Genomic DNA, 14,615 nt, shown 5'->3' on the forward strand with positions numbered 1-14,615 from the left:
ACTATCAAATTATGAAAAGCTATTTCACCAAAGAGCATATTAATTAACAGAAATTAACTACACGAAAAGTTGTTCAACATCATTAACAGTCAAGAAAATACAAATTAAACACACTACATTAAATGTACACCTTATGAGAATGGCTGATTAAAAAAAAGAGAAATAAGTGACATACAATGCCTGCTGGTGATGGTGGATAATAAGGTGGATCATTCATGCAGAGATATTCAAGATGACTGAATATGGATATTGTTATGGTCTGGATGTGAGGTGTTCCCCAAAATCTTACCTGTGAGACAATGCAAGAAGGTACAGAGGAGAAGAGATTAGGTTGTGAGAGTCTTAATCCATCGGGGAATTAATTCACTGATTGGGTTAACTGAGGGGTAACTGAAAGCAGGTGGGTGTGGCATTGGGGGCATGGCTTTGGGGTATATATTTGTATCTGGCAAGTGGAGATCTTTCTATCTACTGTCTGATCATCATGTGAACTGCTTCCTTCTGCCACACTTTTCCGCCGTGATGTTCAGCCTCACTTTGAGCCCCAAGGAATGGAGTCTACTGTTTATGAACCTCTGAAACTGAGCCACCAAATGAACTTTTCCTCCTCTAAAATTGTTCTGGGCAGGTCTTTAATTCGCAGCCACAAAACAGCTGACTAAAACAGATGTCCTGTGTATGACTCTGCCACAGAGAACCAGGATGAAAAAGGAAAAACTGTAGAGGAGAATGATTGAGGGAAGAGTTTGGATATCAGCCAAAAAGTGATGGAAAGTCAGAAAGGCAACCTAGAGAATAGAATGAAGCAATTTCAAAGCTAGTTCCCTGGCTGGGCATACTCCACCTTGCTGGGTAAAGGTAAGCAGAAAAGTACCAGCAACCCCCTTCACTGCAGCATACTAGCAGTCCTAACTACAGAATAATACCAATCCGTATAGGATTTAAATCCATTTTGGCAAGCTAGGTGATCTAAGTGTGATTACTTTGCTCCAAAGAAGGAACTCACATTGGATCTCTCCTGCCTCTAGAACCCAAGCTGCTACAACAGTTATTTATAGATGTCACCCTACCTTAGGGACCAACAGTCACTTCCCCGATACTACCAAAAGCCTTGGTCCTATGCAAGTTTCACAAAGGTGAAGACAGGCTGCTAAGTGTTCTACAGCTTCAGGACCAGTGGTCGTCAGAGACAAGAGCCCAATTCCCATTACACTGTCTCACAGGAATTAAGGAAAACCTTCTCCTACTCCATGGGCTTAGGACTGTAGCCATCGGTACACAAAGGCCCAGAATAACTGGCACTTTGGTCTTAGGACCAGGAAAAGGTTTCACTTGTGACCTTTAGCTCCAGGACCATGGATGCCAATACCACAAGCCTCGGCCCCCAAAGTGCTTATCCCTCAGGATCTAAAGACATTCCCATCCATGTAATGCAGCCCACATGCCCCAATTATTACCAAAAGGCCACATCTCCACATGCCACGGTATTAGAGATTATGGTATTATCATGTGATCTAGGGGAACATCAACATTTAGTCCATATCAATAATCTATTCAAAATCACAATATGGTACAATTGGACAGCCACATGAAAAATGAATAAATACCCATATCTCATACCATAAACAAAAAATAGCTCAAGTGTATCAGACATAAACAAACTATAAAATTTATATAAGAAAACACACAAAGATTGTAACTTCAGGCAAAAGATTTCTTAACATAACAAAAGCACAATGCATGAAATAAAATTAATAAATTGAACTTTACTGACATTAGGAATTTCTGCTGTTGGAAAAATTCCAAGACATGGCACAAACTGGTATATTTGCATATCATATGTCTGACAATGAAGTTCTTTTTAAGAGTATTAGAGAACTCCCAAACTTCAAAAATAAGAAATAATTCTGTAAAAATTGATATTTGAATAATCACTTCACAAAGGAAGACTTACAGATGGAAAATCAGCACATGAAAAGACACTGCACATATTCATCACTAAGAAAATACAGCCTAAAATCACAAAGAGATCCCATTACCTACTTATTATTAGAACTCAAAGACTGACCATGAAGAATGCTTTAGGAGTTCTCTGATACTGGTGCTGCTAAGAATGTAAAGTGGTGTCATCATTTGATAAAATCACAGTAGCAGCTTCAAAGAGAAACATGAACATAACCAGAGGATATAGTCTTTACAGATCCAAGTATTTAGCCAAAGGAAATAAAGGAATAGATCCAAAGAAGACTCAGACATCAATGTTCAGGAACACTTTATTTGTAAATAGACCTGAACTGAAAGCAAATAAATACCCATCAATAGGTGAATAGATCAATAAATTGTAGTACACATACACATTGGAATACTAGTAAGCAACAAAAATAAATGAATAGGCAATTGTAGTCATTTAGGTAAATCTTAATTTAGGATGAGTGAAATAATCTATATATAAGGTAATATAACATATACTGTATCATTTAATTTATATAAAAGTCTAGAAAATGCAATCTAACTATGATTGTAGTTATTTGGTGATGGGAATAGGGTAAAAGAGGACTGGAAGAGAGCATGTGAAGGAGCACAGTTACTTTTATGGGTTATTTATATGTTCACTATCTTAACTGTAATGATGGTTTTGACTTACCATCCACATACAAAAGCTTTTCAAAGCATAGACTTTAAACAGGTGAATTTACATGCTTATGATAACTCAATAAAGCTGTTCAAATGTTTGGAAGCTTCAGATGACACTCACAATATATGAGGCCTGACCTGATCTTGCCCTGACTCTCTCTCCATTCTTACCTATGCCACTCCCTGCTGCTGTTTCAGCTGACCATTTGGCTCTTCAGGACCTCATGGTCATTTCAACTGACCTCAGCCTTTGCAAATGGTATTGCCTCTGCTTTTCCACACAAAAGGATGAGCTCAAACAAATGCTCCTTCTATTCTTAATGCAAATGTTACTCCCCAAGAAAAAACTTACCTACTACATAAATATTTCAGGTATATGAGTTTAAAAAATTTCTTGGCAGTCTTCATCTTCACTTTTAACATTTATCACATATTTATATTTTTTAATAAATTTTAGATTATGTTTACCATAACCAGTAAAATATAATACTTTAAAAATATTAACTAGATAATATATGCAAAATGACCTTATAAGAGGAATATCTCTCTCTCTAAACTAGTTAGGTATAACGGTTTTACATTTAAGGAAAGAGATTAAATAACTTTGATTAACATTACACACCCACTAGTCAATGGCACTGATTCAAACTCAACCTTCTGTACTTTTAAAGCTTATGGTACTAATTATTAATCATCCCATGATACATGCACTGTGATATCAGAAGGAAACCTAATCTGGCAGATGAACATGTATGCCAAGGAACACAAGCAACATCTAGAAGCTGAAAACAGCTCCCACCCTACAGCCCACAAAAAAATTAAAAATTAATAATAAAAACACAAAATGATTTCTTTCCAAAACAAGAATGAGCTCTTTAAAGACGACTTTTCTCCAGAGCATCCAGGTAAAACTTTACCCAGGCCACACCTGGATTTCAGCATTTTGAGACACTCAACATTCTGAAGAAATGAATGGATGTTCGGTTAATTATTAGGTATTGTTTTAACTTACCAAGTTTGAGTAATTTGTTATGCAGCAATAGAAACTATCCTGAATACACACAGGTGACTGACACAGGGGAAATCACCCACAAATTATATTTCTTATTAATAACTGATGAGCCTAACCAAGTCATTTTAACTTTCTTGGGTTTTAGTTCTTGAATATTTGAAATGAGGTTGGATCAGCTAAGTTACAAGTTCCACGAATTAATTTTTATCTTTAAACAAATATTGTGGGTCTGGGGTTGTGGCTCAATAGCAGAGTGCTTGTCTAGCATGCATGAGGCACTGGATTCCATCCTCAGCACCACATAAAAATAAAACAAAGATATTGTGCCCACCTAAAACAAAAATATTTTTAAAAAACCTATTGTGGCATGCCTTGATCAAGCATCTTCTCTCCACTACAAATTCTTTTTCCATCCTTCTGTATGCTATATTATGTCCCATGAGGCTGTCTCCTGAGAACTCAATCAGTGGGTTTCCTTGCCCCAAGCAATGGTGCAATAGGAGGCACCAGAAGATTAGAGAGATGAAAATATGGTAGGCTGAGTATTCCTTGACTTCCTAATGAGGGCAATATGCTAAGGAAGAAATGATCCCTAACTTAACCTGGGAATGTGGGAGCAGGTTGATGAGGGGCTATGAACAAAATTGTGTCCCCCACCAAATGCATGTGTAGAAGCTCTACTACCAGTATTAATACACTGCTGTGAGGGCTCACGTGTCCTGCATGGGGAGGGAATGAGTAAACCATATGAAGGGGTAGGCTGGCTGGAAATAAAAGTCTGAAAAAAACAGTATTAAGAAATGAAGAGAAAAGACACAAGGAATTAGTTAAAGCAGGGGCTTTAGGAGTGAAAAAGACCTGATGGGTCTGATCCTAACAAAGGGAAAAGACAAATGATTTATACTGAAACACACCAAAGGAATTTATCCTGAGGAAGTGTTCTTTAAGATAAACAAGAAGCATGAGGTTGTGGGGAAGTTGGCCCGATTGAGGACTTATCACTTGCACAATAATTCTTCCTCCTCCAGGCAGCTGGCACCTCAAGATTACTTGGGCACACTGGTATCTCTTTCCACTCCCTGTGAAGTTGCATTTGAACCAATGAATTTCACAGTATCACAGAATTCTCTTTGAGAAGGACATTGCCAAGGCAATGAAGCAGTCTCATATGGGTGACATGACCCTAAGACTTCTCCAAGGGACACACCTCTGCTTAGGCATGACTCAGACAAGCCCACAATTCATTTGTGACTCCCAACAGTGAGGGTTTTTAAGAGGCAATTAAGGTTGAATAACATCATAGGGTAGGATAGGTGACCTTAGAAGAGGACGAGATCTCTCTCTACACACATGCACCATGGGAAAGTTATATGAGCACACAGTGGGAAAGCAGCAGTCTGCAAACCAGCAAGAGAGCCCACACCAGAGGTCAACCATGCTGGCATCTGATCTTGGACTTTTTAGCCTGTCAAATTGAGAAAATAAATTCCTGTTGTTTAAAAATGAAAGATAATTATGAAGTACATATCAAAACATTACATGGTACCCATTACTATGTGCAATTCTGCATTTCTGTGTCTCAGTTTTAAAAAGATAAAAGAAGAATCTAATCTGAGAGTCAAAACATGATCACTAAGTAATATGGCAGAAGGTAAACAGATGGTATTCCAAGGCAGTGTACTTAGAAAGGTCTATACCAAGTTGTGGGGTGTCTGATAGGGAAGCCAAACATGGACATGAAGGGTCCAGGAAGTGGCCCTGAAATTTGGAAATAGAGATATGTGTCAAGGGGTTAACAATGAACGCATGTGAGGTGAGTTAAGCACCATAGTGTCCCAGACGAATTAACAAGGCAGAGTGTCAGGAACTAGTGGCAAGGTGAGAACCAAGACAATTCCATATCTAGGCAGAAATTAACACCAAGTCTAGAATCCAGAATATAGGAAGCATGACTGTCTCTTAATTCTAGAAAGTTGGTTTGAACTCTTAAATTCTCTCCTTACCCCACAAAACCTTCCCTACCTCCCTCCCTTCCCTTACTACCCTACTCTGAATCTAAGGATGTCTCAGCAGAATTAGTCCCCAAATCTGAAAAATTCTGACAGCAGAGGGGAGAAGACTAAAAGGTTAGGAATCTCCAGGAGAGAAATAATTCAACATTCAATTATCTAAGTAATTATGTGTGTAATAACCAGCATTATAATGTAAATCACACTCATTATCTACTTTTTCTAAGATTAAAAAAAAAGCTCATCTGATAAAGATTTGCAATTTGAATCAGAAGACAGGATTTGGAGTAAAGGACACTGTTACCTGACAGATAAACATTATGATATTCAAAATTCTTCATCCCTTCAATTGGATTAGTAGTCTAATGTACAGACCTGGGAGTTGGTAAACTATCTACAAAAGGAGAATTTAATATGCTGCCTCTTGTCAGTGAAAAAGAATTCATCTTAAACCAAGAGCTGAAATATTGCTAGTGTCCAAGACACATTTATTTCTTTGAAGCAGGTGAATATTTAAGCCAAATTTCTTCCCTACTATATTATAATTTACTCCAGTTGGTAAAATCCAGAATATTTTCAAAATATTAGTAATCAGCAAAAATTATAGTATTTAGGTAAATTCAAAGTCTATAATTTTCACAAGAAGAATTCTTTGCAATGAATGTAAGTTTTGCTTTCAAATATATCTCTGGTAGAATGTTTACCATTGAGTTTGAAATGGAATAAGTTCACAGAATAGCATTTTTATAGAAAAAAAAAGAATGGAAATTTTCATTGACCATCTTGAATGGACTATATATAATAATATACATATTATTAGAAGCATTGTTTTCCAAATGTCTCCAGATAATCTCTCTTAGATATAAACTACAAAATCAACCTTTCTCTTCCTAGTCAGACTTGTTTCTAAATTTGTTTTTCTTCTTACATATTGCAAATCAAATTAGATCCATAATGAAAACCATGTTTTTTCAGTGTTATCTTTATTAATGGCAATATGTAAGTATATATTCATAAGCAATATTTCAACAATCTACAATTTAATAACAATTGTATGAAGTTCAATATTGTAAATAACCATCAGGTCTGAGAGATTAGCAAGACTGAATGTACATTTTAAAATAGTATCAAAAATCTTGACCGAACAGATTTAGCCATTATTTTGGAATCTTTATTGGTTTAATATCATATTGCTATGTAATAAACTGTTCTCATGAACAGGAGGATTCAATTTTAGTATTTCATATTCAGAAGGGTCACTGGTTCTTACCCCATGCAGCACAGCCTATTTTTCCCTCTTTTCTAAAAGAAGTCAGTCCAAACTCCAATGATATGTCAACTAAAACCACAACAGTTTCTTCTGTTCTGTTTCAGTTCACTTTTGTAGGCTGATATACTGGTGAAATAATGGGTTACACTTCAAGAGCACAGAAAGGAGAAAAGGACCCAAGTACTAATTAAATTTGAAATCTATAAATTCCTAAAATGATAAATACACAGGAGGATGTGGTAATTTCAAATGTCAGCCTCATTTTCACCGAACTTCTAAAAATTTTTAATAATGCTTTAATTTTTCACCTTTATATAAAAATGAAGGTCCATTTTTAACAAAGGTCTTTAAAGAGACCAAATGCAAACTCGGATATCATGTTCTTATGTTTAAAAACTGCGGTGTGAGCAGCTGAGTTACCAGGTTGCATTTTCATATCCTTACTGTACCTTTGGCAATACAGAGAAACCACCATAAATCATCTCCTGGCTGTATACAATTAATTTTATGTTCTGTACTTGTCCTCCTCTATGTTTTATGCTATTTCTTTTTATATTTGATTTTGGAGGTCACTCTTGGTTTGAGGTAAAATACCCAAGCTTAATATTAAAATATTGCTAGGTGATATCCTAGGAACAAGTTGTTATAACCAAATTCAGGGTCACCTTTTTCTACCAGTTTTAAAATTAACTGTCAAAAACTGTCAAAAGAAAAATAACCTGTACCTCCCTACCTCTTTTGAATATTAGAAGATATTCAGTGGCTTTATTGCATAAAGTCTTAAAAGGATAAACCATTTCTACTGTCACTGCTTACTTTCACAGTGATGCTTTATCTTATTTATTATCACCTTACAAGTGTTTTGAGACTTCATCAGAGTTTCTTATCATTTAGTTGATTTGCAGTAAAACAGGAGAAAACCTTTTTTAATAATTTTCAGAATAGCTATTCTTCCAGACGGGAGCCTACGGATACTAAATGTTTCTAAGTCAGATGAAGGGAAGTACGTTTGCCGAGGGGAAAACATCTTTGGTTCTGCTGAAATAATAGCATCTGTATCTGTAAAAGGTAAGAAAATGTGGCTAATGTCTTACAAGCCTAGTTTCATGCCCATATAAGAAAATAAGTATGACATGCACATGTGTATGTTTGCACTTAACTGTGTACATGCCTGCTTCTAAACCATATTACAAACAGAATTAACACACCCAAATTGTCACTTTCTATCATTTAGGAAACCTAGCAGGAAAGAACCAATTATTGGTTAAAATTCAATATTTTGCTTTGAACAAAACTTATAAAGTTTTTTTTTTTTTTTGAAATGTCTCAAAATATTAACACTAGCAACATAAAAGAAATTTCCCTCCACTTGGTTTGGGGATATAGCTCAGTGGTAGAACATTTGCCTGGTGTGCATTGGGCCTGGGGCTCCATCCTTAACACCACAAGAAAAAATATTTTCTGTACTAAAACTAATTTTAACATCAGTAAGGAATATTCCTTTGTTGCCATATCAACTAGGGATTTAGACCCAGAGGAGTATCAAAAAGAGGATATCTATGAGTAGTGGAGCCAGGGGTATAGATCAGATAAATTGGTGCCAGTGCTGCTCATTGAGGTTTGCACCAATGGAATTTCTTATATACTTACACTTTTAGTATGATAAATATTATTTCTAATATATATGTTCTCTGGTTCTAATACAACTAGATTTCAAGCCAAGAACATGGTTTTGAGACTATATATTATTGTTTAGTAGTAAAAAGAATAATCTCATATCTTAGGAGCAAAGCAAAGAGACATTTTTCACAACTGAATTATATCGTTGACTTTTTTCCCATTGTGCATGTATTATATACCAAATCAAACTTTGACCATAAAAATATGACATTTATTTAGGTTTGGAAAATGAACAAAGTTCTGTGGACAGTAGTAATGATTTACAATATTGTGAACATACTTAGTGCTAATAAAACTGTTAATTTTTCTGTGTCTTTAGAAATGCAAATGTAATCAAAATACCCAGCTCTATGATAGTTTAGAAGAAAGGCAAACATTAAGTGTAGGAGAGAACATAATTTAAAAGATGTTTTCACTTATATCATATATGTTACTGGGATCCAACCCAATCTTCCAATCATATGTCTTATTCTGTGTGCTAATCAATTTTGTTCTTTTCATAATGAGGTAATGCTGGGTCCACAGACCATTTTTGGTGGAGAGGTTAAGGAGGGGAATGGGGATTGAACCCAGAGTAAGCCACATCCCCACCTCTTTTTATATTTTATTTAGAGACAGGATCTTGCTAAGTTGTTTAGGGCCTTGCTAAATTGCTGAGACTGGCTTTAAATTCATGATCCTTCTGCCTCATCTTCCCAAACCTCTGGGATTATAGATGTGTACCACTGTGCCCATCCCACAGACTTTCATGATCATAATAATAGGTTTTGTAAATCATGAGTTAAATGGGATATTTAGTGATTCAGTATACTTCAATTTCCACAAAATTCCAACTACAGTATATTATGTTCATCTGTCTTATTCAATAAAGCCAGAACTTGGAACGCCACACAGAATATCTGAGCTCTAGAATGCTAATAGTTATAGTGGCATTCCTGTTTTAGGATTTCATTTTCTTCTCAGGAACTACTCAGGACTTTGGATATTAAAGCAAGTGATAGATGATGAGGAGTGGTGCTTTCTCAGACTGTACTCTTGTGAACAATAGAGGTAGAGTAGGAAAATCAAGCTAATTATTAATCAACATGTCATATTTCTTGTGGCATCTATACCCATGAATCTAATTAGTAAAAAAAAAATCAAAATCGTGTCTCCATTACCCCCTACTTCATTTAAAACATGTCACATTGCAGTCACTTAATTACTCATTTCACCCTTACATGCATAGCTGTATTAGTTACTCTAATCCCAGTAAAAATGTGTCATTTTCAAAATTTAACCAAACCATGTAGTTAAACATTTTTTTTCCTCCAAAAACATTTTCATTCAGTGTTTTTGCCTTTCTTTATATAGTTTAATTAAACCAACCATAATCTATTCAAAGTGAAATTTTATAATCATCCAGAAGGTACCCATCCTACTCTTTTCTATTCAGAGTGTTTTGTGGAATGAAAAGTAAGTATAAGTAGTATAGTAGTAGAATAATATTTTTATCCCCACTGAGATAGTAATTTGGAGGGAGGTTCTTTCTTTTGCCTTATAGCCTCTAGGAGCCTTTAAGGCACAAACATCCCTGCAATTCTTCCTTCTGAGATAAGGAGCATTTTTTAAAAATACTTTTTAAGTTGTCCATGGACTTGTTTATTTAATTATATGGGGTGCTGAGAATTGAACCCAGTGTCTCACAAATGCCAGGCAAGTGCTCTACTACCACTGAGCCACAACCCCAGCCCTATTACTTAGCATTTTTAATCCTTTTATGTACTTGATGATCCTTTAAGTTGCTCAGAGAGACTGCAGCTTCTCTTTTCTAATGCTTCTTCCAGGATGCCAAATGTTGCTTCTAGTTTTGTTGTTTCTTTGTAGTGTCTTGTCATTTTTGTTTGTTTTTTCCTAAATCCAGGGACTCCAAATTCATTAGTCATCTACAAAAGCATAATAAAATATCCTAGCTTCCTAAAAGCTAAGATTTCACTTAATAATAAAGATGTGAAAAATTTGGTGTATGTATCTGGAGCAGTTGTATTTGTATAGAATCCTTATATACGTTTTTTTTTTTTTTTTCTGTTATTCAAAATGATACAGGCTGCATGGGGAAAACCCTGTTGATTATTTTAATTAATATATTTTTGCTTCCATAGAACCTACAAGGATAGAACTTACTCCTAAAAGAACAGAGTTAACTGTTGGAGAAAGTATAGTCCTTAATTGCAAAGCAATTCATGATGCTAGTTTGGATGTCACTTTCTACTGGACGCTAAAAGGACAGCCTATTGATTTCGAGAAAGAAGGTGGACATTTTGAAAGCATCAGGGCCGTAAGTTTATACACTTTTATTTTCAAGTAGTAATAAGAAATTTTGACTCAATATAAAATGTTTTATTAACTTTTCATATATTAAAAGTAGGAAAAATGATTAAAACAATTACTTTCTTTTATGTCATGTCAAACTGAAAATAATAATTCTTTTAAAACTCCAGTAAAAAAAATTGGAAGATATTATTATGTGAGTTTGGTTTCTTTGCCACTTTTAAAAAATTGTTTTAATAGTATTGTAAATATTTACATATTACTTCTCACATTATATTGCTACATAAAATGGTCACTGCATTATTTAGCTTTGCTTTCAGTAATTATGTTACAGTAATGAATGAAGTTAGTCTGCCTGTCCTACTCCTCCATAGAAGTAATTTGGGGATATTCTTTAGTTTTTCACAAGCTGTAGAAATTCAACATGCATACCATAGTCACGATTGGACATTAGTCTTAAACATTCATGGACATTCTCGTTTCTTGTCTGCCAAGTCTTTTCTTTTTAATATCTACTTATATTATGTATCTACAAGGCATTCAGCCAAATGAAATAGGAAATCTTGTGAACCAGATACTACAGAATAATAGCAGTACCTTAGCTTTATAGAGAAGTGAAAAGAATACCCCTTCCCCCACTGACTTCATGAAAATATAAAGGAGCAGCATAGTGACAGAGAGAATTGGAGAAAGACAGTGGAACTCAGCTGGTAGGGAGATCTTGGATGAAATTTTCCTTCTATATTGGCTGAAGAGAGAGATTCAAATATATATTTACTCCCACCCCAATTATCCAATTTAAATGCTGTCATATACTTCCTAATATCAGTTTATTCTTTCCTAAACACTATGGGAAGCTTTGGAAAACCATAGGTAGTGAACCCAGATATCTAAACTCACTTGTATTGGATTTTACTTTAAAGATCATATGATACAGTAAAAAAAGTCCTGGACCCAAAGTTAGGAATTCTGTGGATGGAATTTCAGCCCAATCCCTAATCATCTCTGTAACATAAAGGCGGTCATTTGATTTGACTGGACCTCAATCTCAGAGAAGTGAAAAATTTGTGCCAGATAATTTCTAAAATCCCTCTCACTCTAGATTTAATAAATGCATAGTAGTGACAGAGTAAAGATGAACTCACTTTGTTGCATTTGCCAATGTAACCCAAATTAAACACTTTGTTCCAAATTATTCCTTCCATCCTTGTTTACTCTGCAATTAATGAGAGAGACTATATAAATAACGGATGATTACCTACTGCATTAGTCACCATCTCATTAAATCAATTTCAATTATCTATGGCTAAGTTATATGCAAAATATTTAGATCATGTTACACTCATTTGGGTTGATAATTCCTTTATATGAATTTAATAACGTAAATGCCATAAAACAGAAACAGGATAATATGATACAAAAATATTACTTTTGACAGCAAAAAGTACCACTAAAAATATTTTCTTAGGATTATTTATAAACATTCCTTTGAGTGATCAGATATATAAAGTAAAAATATCTCCAAAATTACCAATGATTTTCCTTCATAGAAACAGACCTAGGGCCTGGGGATATAGCTCAGTTGGTAGAGTGCTTACCTTGCATGTACAAGGCCCTGAGTTCGATCCCCAGCACCAAAGAAAGAAAGAAAAAAGAAAAGAAACAGACCTTCTTTTTTGAACCTGATAAAGTTATGACAATTTTTGCTTATGCCCCTTAGACATTACCACTCTTGGTCAATGTCATTTATTTGTATAAATATGTATCTTGAATGTTTTTCACAAATACCTGCTCTATCCCTCTTTGCACATATGCTGTCCCTTAAACTTGAGAAATACAAAACTAATCCCTTACTCCATGCAAACCCATATACACCCAAGACATTTTAAAATTATGCTTTGGAATAAGAAAATACTTATCTTGAAGACACTTTTAGTATACTTACAACAATTTATAAAAATAAATCCTTAAAATATTTGGTAGCATCAAAACTGTGCAATGTAAAAGAGATCTTCTATCACCTTTCTCAACAATTTTGAAAACTAAATGAGTTCTGTTTAGAGAGAACACCACTGCATGACAATGGATGGGCAAGAAGGAACACTGTTTTGTCCCACTCTTCCTCCTCTCCCCATAAATGTATCTGCTTTAGGAGGAGAAATAAAATTGTCATTAGAAGGGAGATTTGGGAAGCCCTCTAGGTTTGTAAATACCTTCTGGGAGGAGGGAAGATTCTAGAAGTCAGAGAGACAGAACTGTTCTCAGAGAGAATCTCAGTAAGTACTCCTAAGGCCTGCTCTGTACTCCAAAGAAGAACCATTCAAAGAATGTTGAGGTCTCACCTTAGGGGTCCAGGTGGTGCAGAAGAGCAAGAAAGACAAATGGGACTGGGGGCTTCAGTAGAAATAGAGTATGGCTTTAACTGGAATGTTCTGGAAGCTGCTGCCCTGGGATGGTGTGCTGGAGATGGGTGATTCAATGTGGTTGAATCGGAAGATAAAGAGGAAAAAATGAGCCAGCCAAACCTCAGAGATGAGGAGAGAAGAAAAAATCACAAGGATTTTGATGTTTAACATCTTATACATACCAAAATATGACATAAGTATGTTCTTAACTAGTTGAGATTTTTTTATATATACAGCTATTTGTAGATAAAAGTAGTCAAATTTTTATGTGTACACTTTATGTAACATATAATATCATGTTTTAAATAGACTACTGTTTTTGGATGACTGCATTTCAGGAGAGTACATAAACATGTAATCATATCATGTTTTAAAAACAATAGTATTGCTTTAAAATTTAAATTAAAACATCTATAATGAAAATGCTTCTAATTATCTTGCCCTCTGTCCTGAGACCCCATTTAATAAACCTGGCAATTTGACTAATTTGGAGTAAAACCATTACCAAAGCCACAGTTATAAGGGACCAGGCAATCAGTTCATAAATATTTGATCCAGTTCTCCTAAATCACTTCTGGCAAACAATATGAACAAACTGAATGTATAAATTATCAAATCTATTCTTAAGATTTTAATTCAATCCGCTATTTGCAGGACCCTTTATTTTATTTGCTAAGTGTTGTGGGGAATACAAAGAAGACATGGCCCTTCACCACTGAGAAGGCACAATTGAATGGGAGAGAGCAGGATGGGCTAGAAATCTATTCTCTGCATGCATACAGGCAGGAGAAGTCAGTTTTTGAAACGTATCTGGATAGGTAGAATTTTGCCAGGTTCCTAGAACAAAATGCTTTGCCATACAGAGCAGACCGGTCAAAAAGACAAAAGGCAGAAGAGTTTGGGGCATGTCTGAGGAAAAATGTGGAACCAGATGCTTGGACAGCACAGTGAGTATACACAGTAGACAAGAAGTCAATATTTGTTGATTAAATTTCAAGGAGAGCAGTGGAGGCTTCATTGTAAAAGGCACTGATTTCTGAGCTGTAGAATTTGGTTGTATTTTGAATGTAGCAGGGAGCCACATGGTTCACATTTATTTTTTGAGAAGATAATTTTGACAGCTAGGTGGAGCAGGGATTGAATAGTTCATGGATTTAAATTCAGTCTAGACTGGTGAAGTAGAAGTTACAGTGAGGAGACAGACATTACAACCTCTGGTGCTGAATAACCATCTTATTAAATAAAAGCATTTACCGCTATTTTGACACAATTGTTGATGTTGTTCAGAGCTCTGC

General features: G+C 35.2%; 1 protein-coding gene across 1 annotated transcript in view; it reads left to right on the forward strand.

Moving 5' to 3' along the window:
* Positions 1 to 14,615, forward strand: part of Cntn5 (contactin 5) — a 755,408-nt gene that overhangs the window by 621,443 nt on the left and 119,350 nt on the right. The window contains exons 13-14 of the mRNA XM_027930609.2: positions 7,866 to 7,993; positions 10,747 to 10,922. Of these exons, the coding sequence (XP_027786410.2) occupies positions 7,866 to 7,993; positions 10,747 to 10,922 (304 nt within the window). The remainder of the gene's footprint in view (positions 1 to 7,865; positions 7,994 to 10,746; positions 10,923 to 14,615) is intronic.

The sequence above is a fragment of the Marmota flaviventris genome, chromosome 9 (assembly GCF_047511675.1).
Source record: "Marmota flaviventris isolate mMarFla1 chromosome 9, mMarFla1.hap1, whole genome shotgun sequence".
In the NCBI taxonomy this organism is placed as follows: domain Eukaryota; kingdom Metazoa; phylum Chordata; class Mammalia; order Rodentia; family Sciuridae; genus Marmota; species Marmota flaviventris.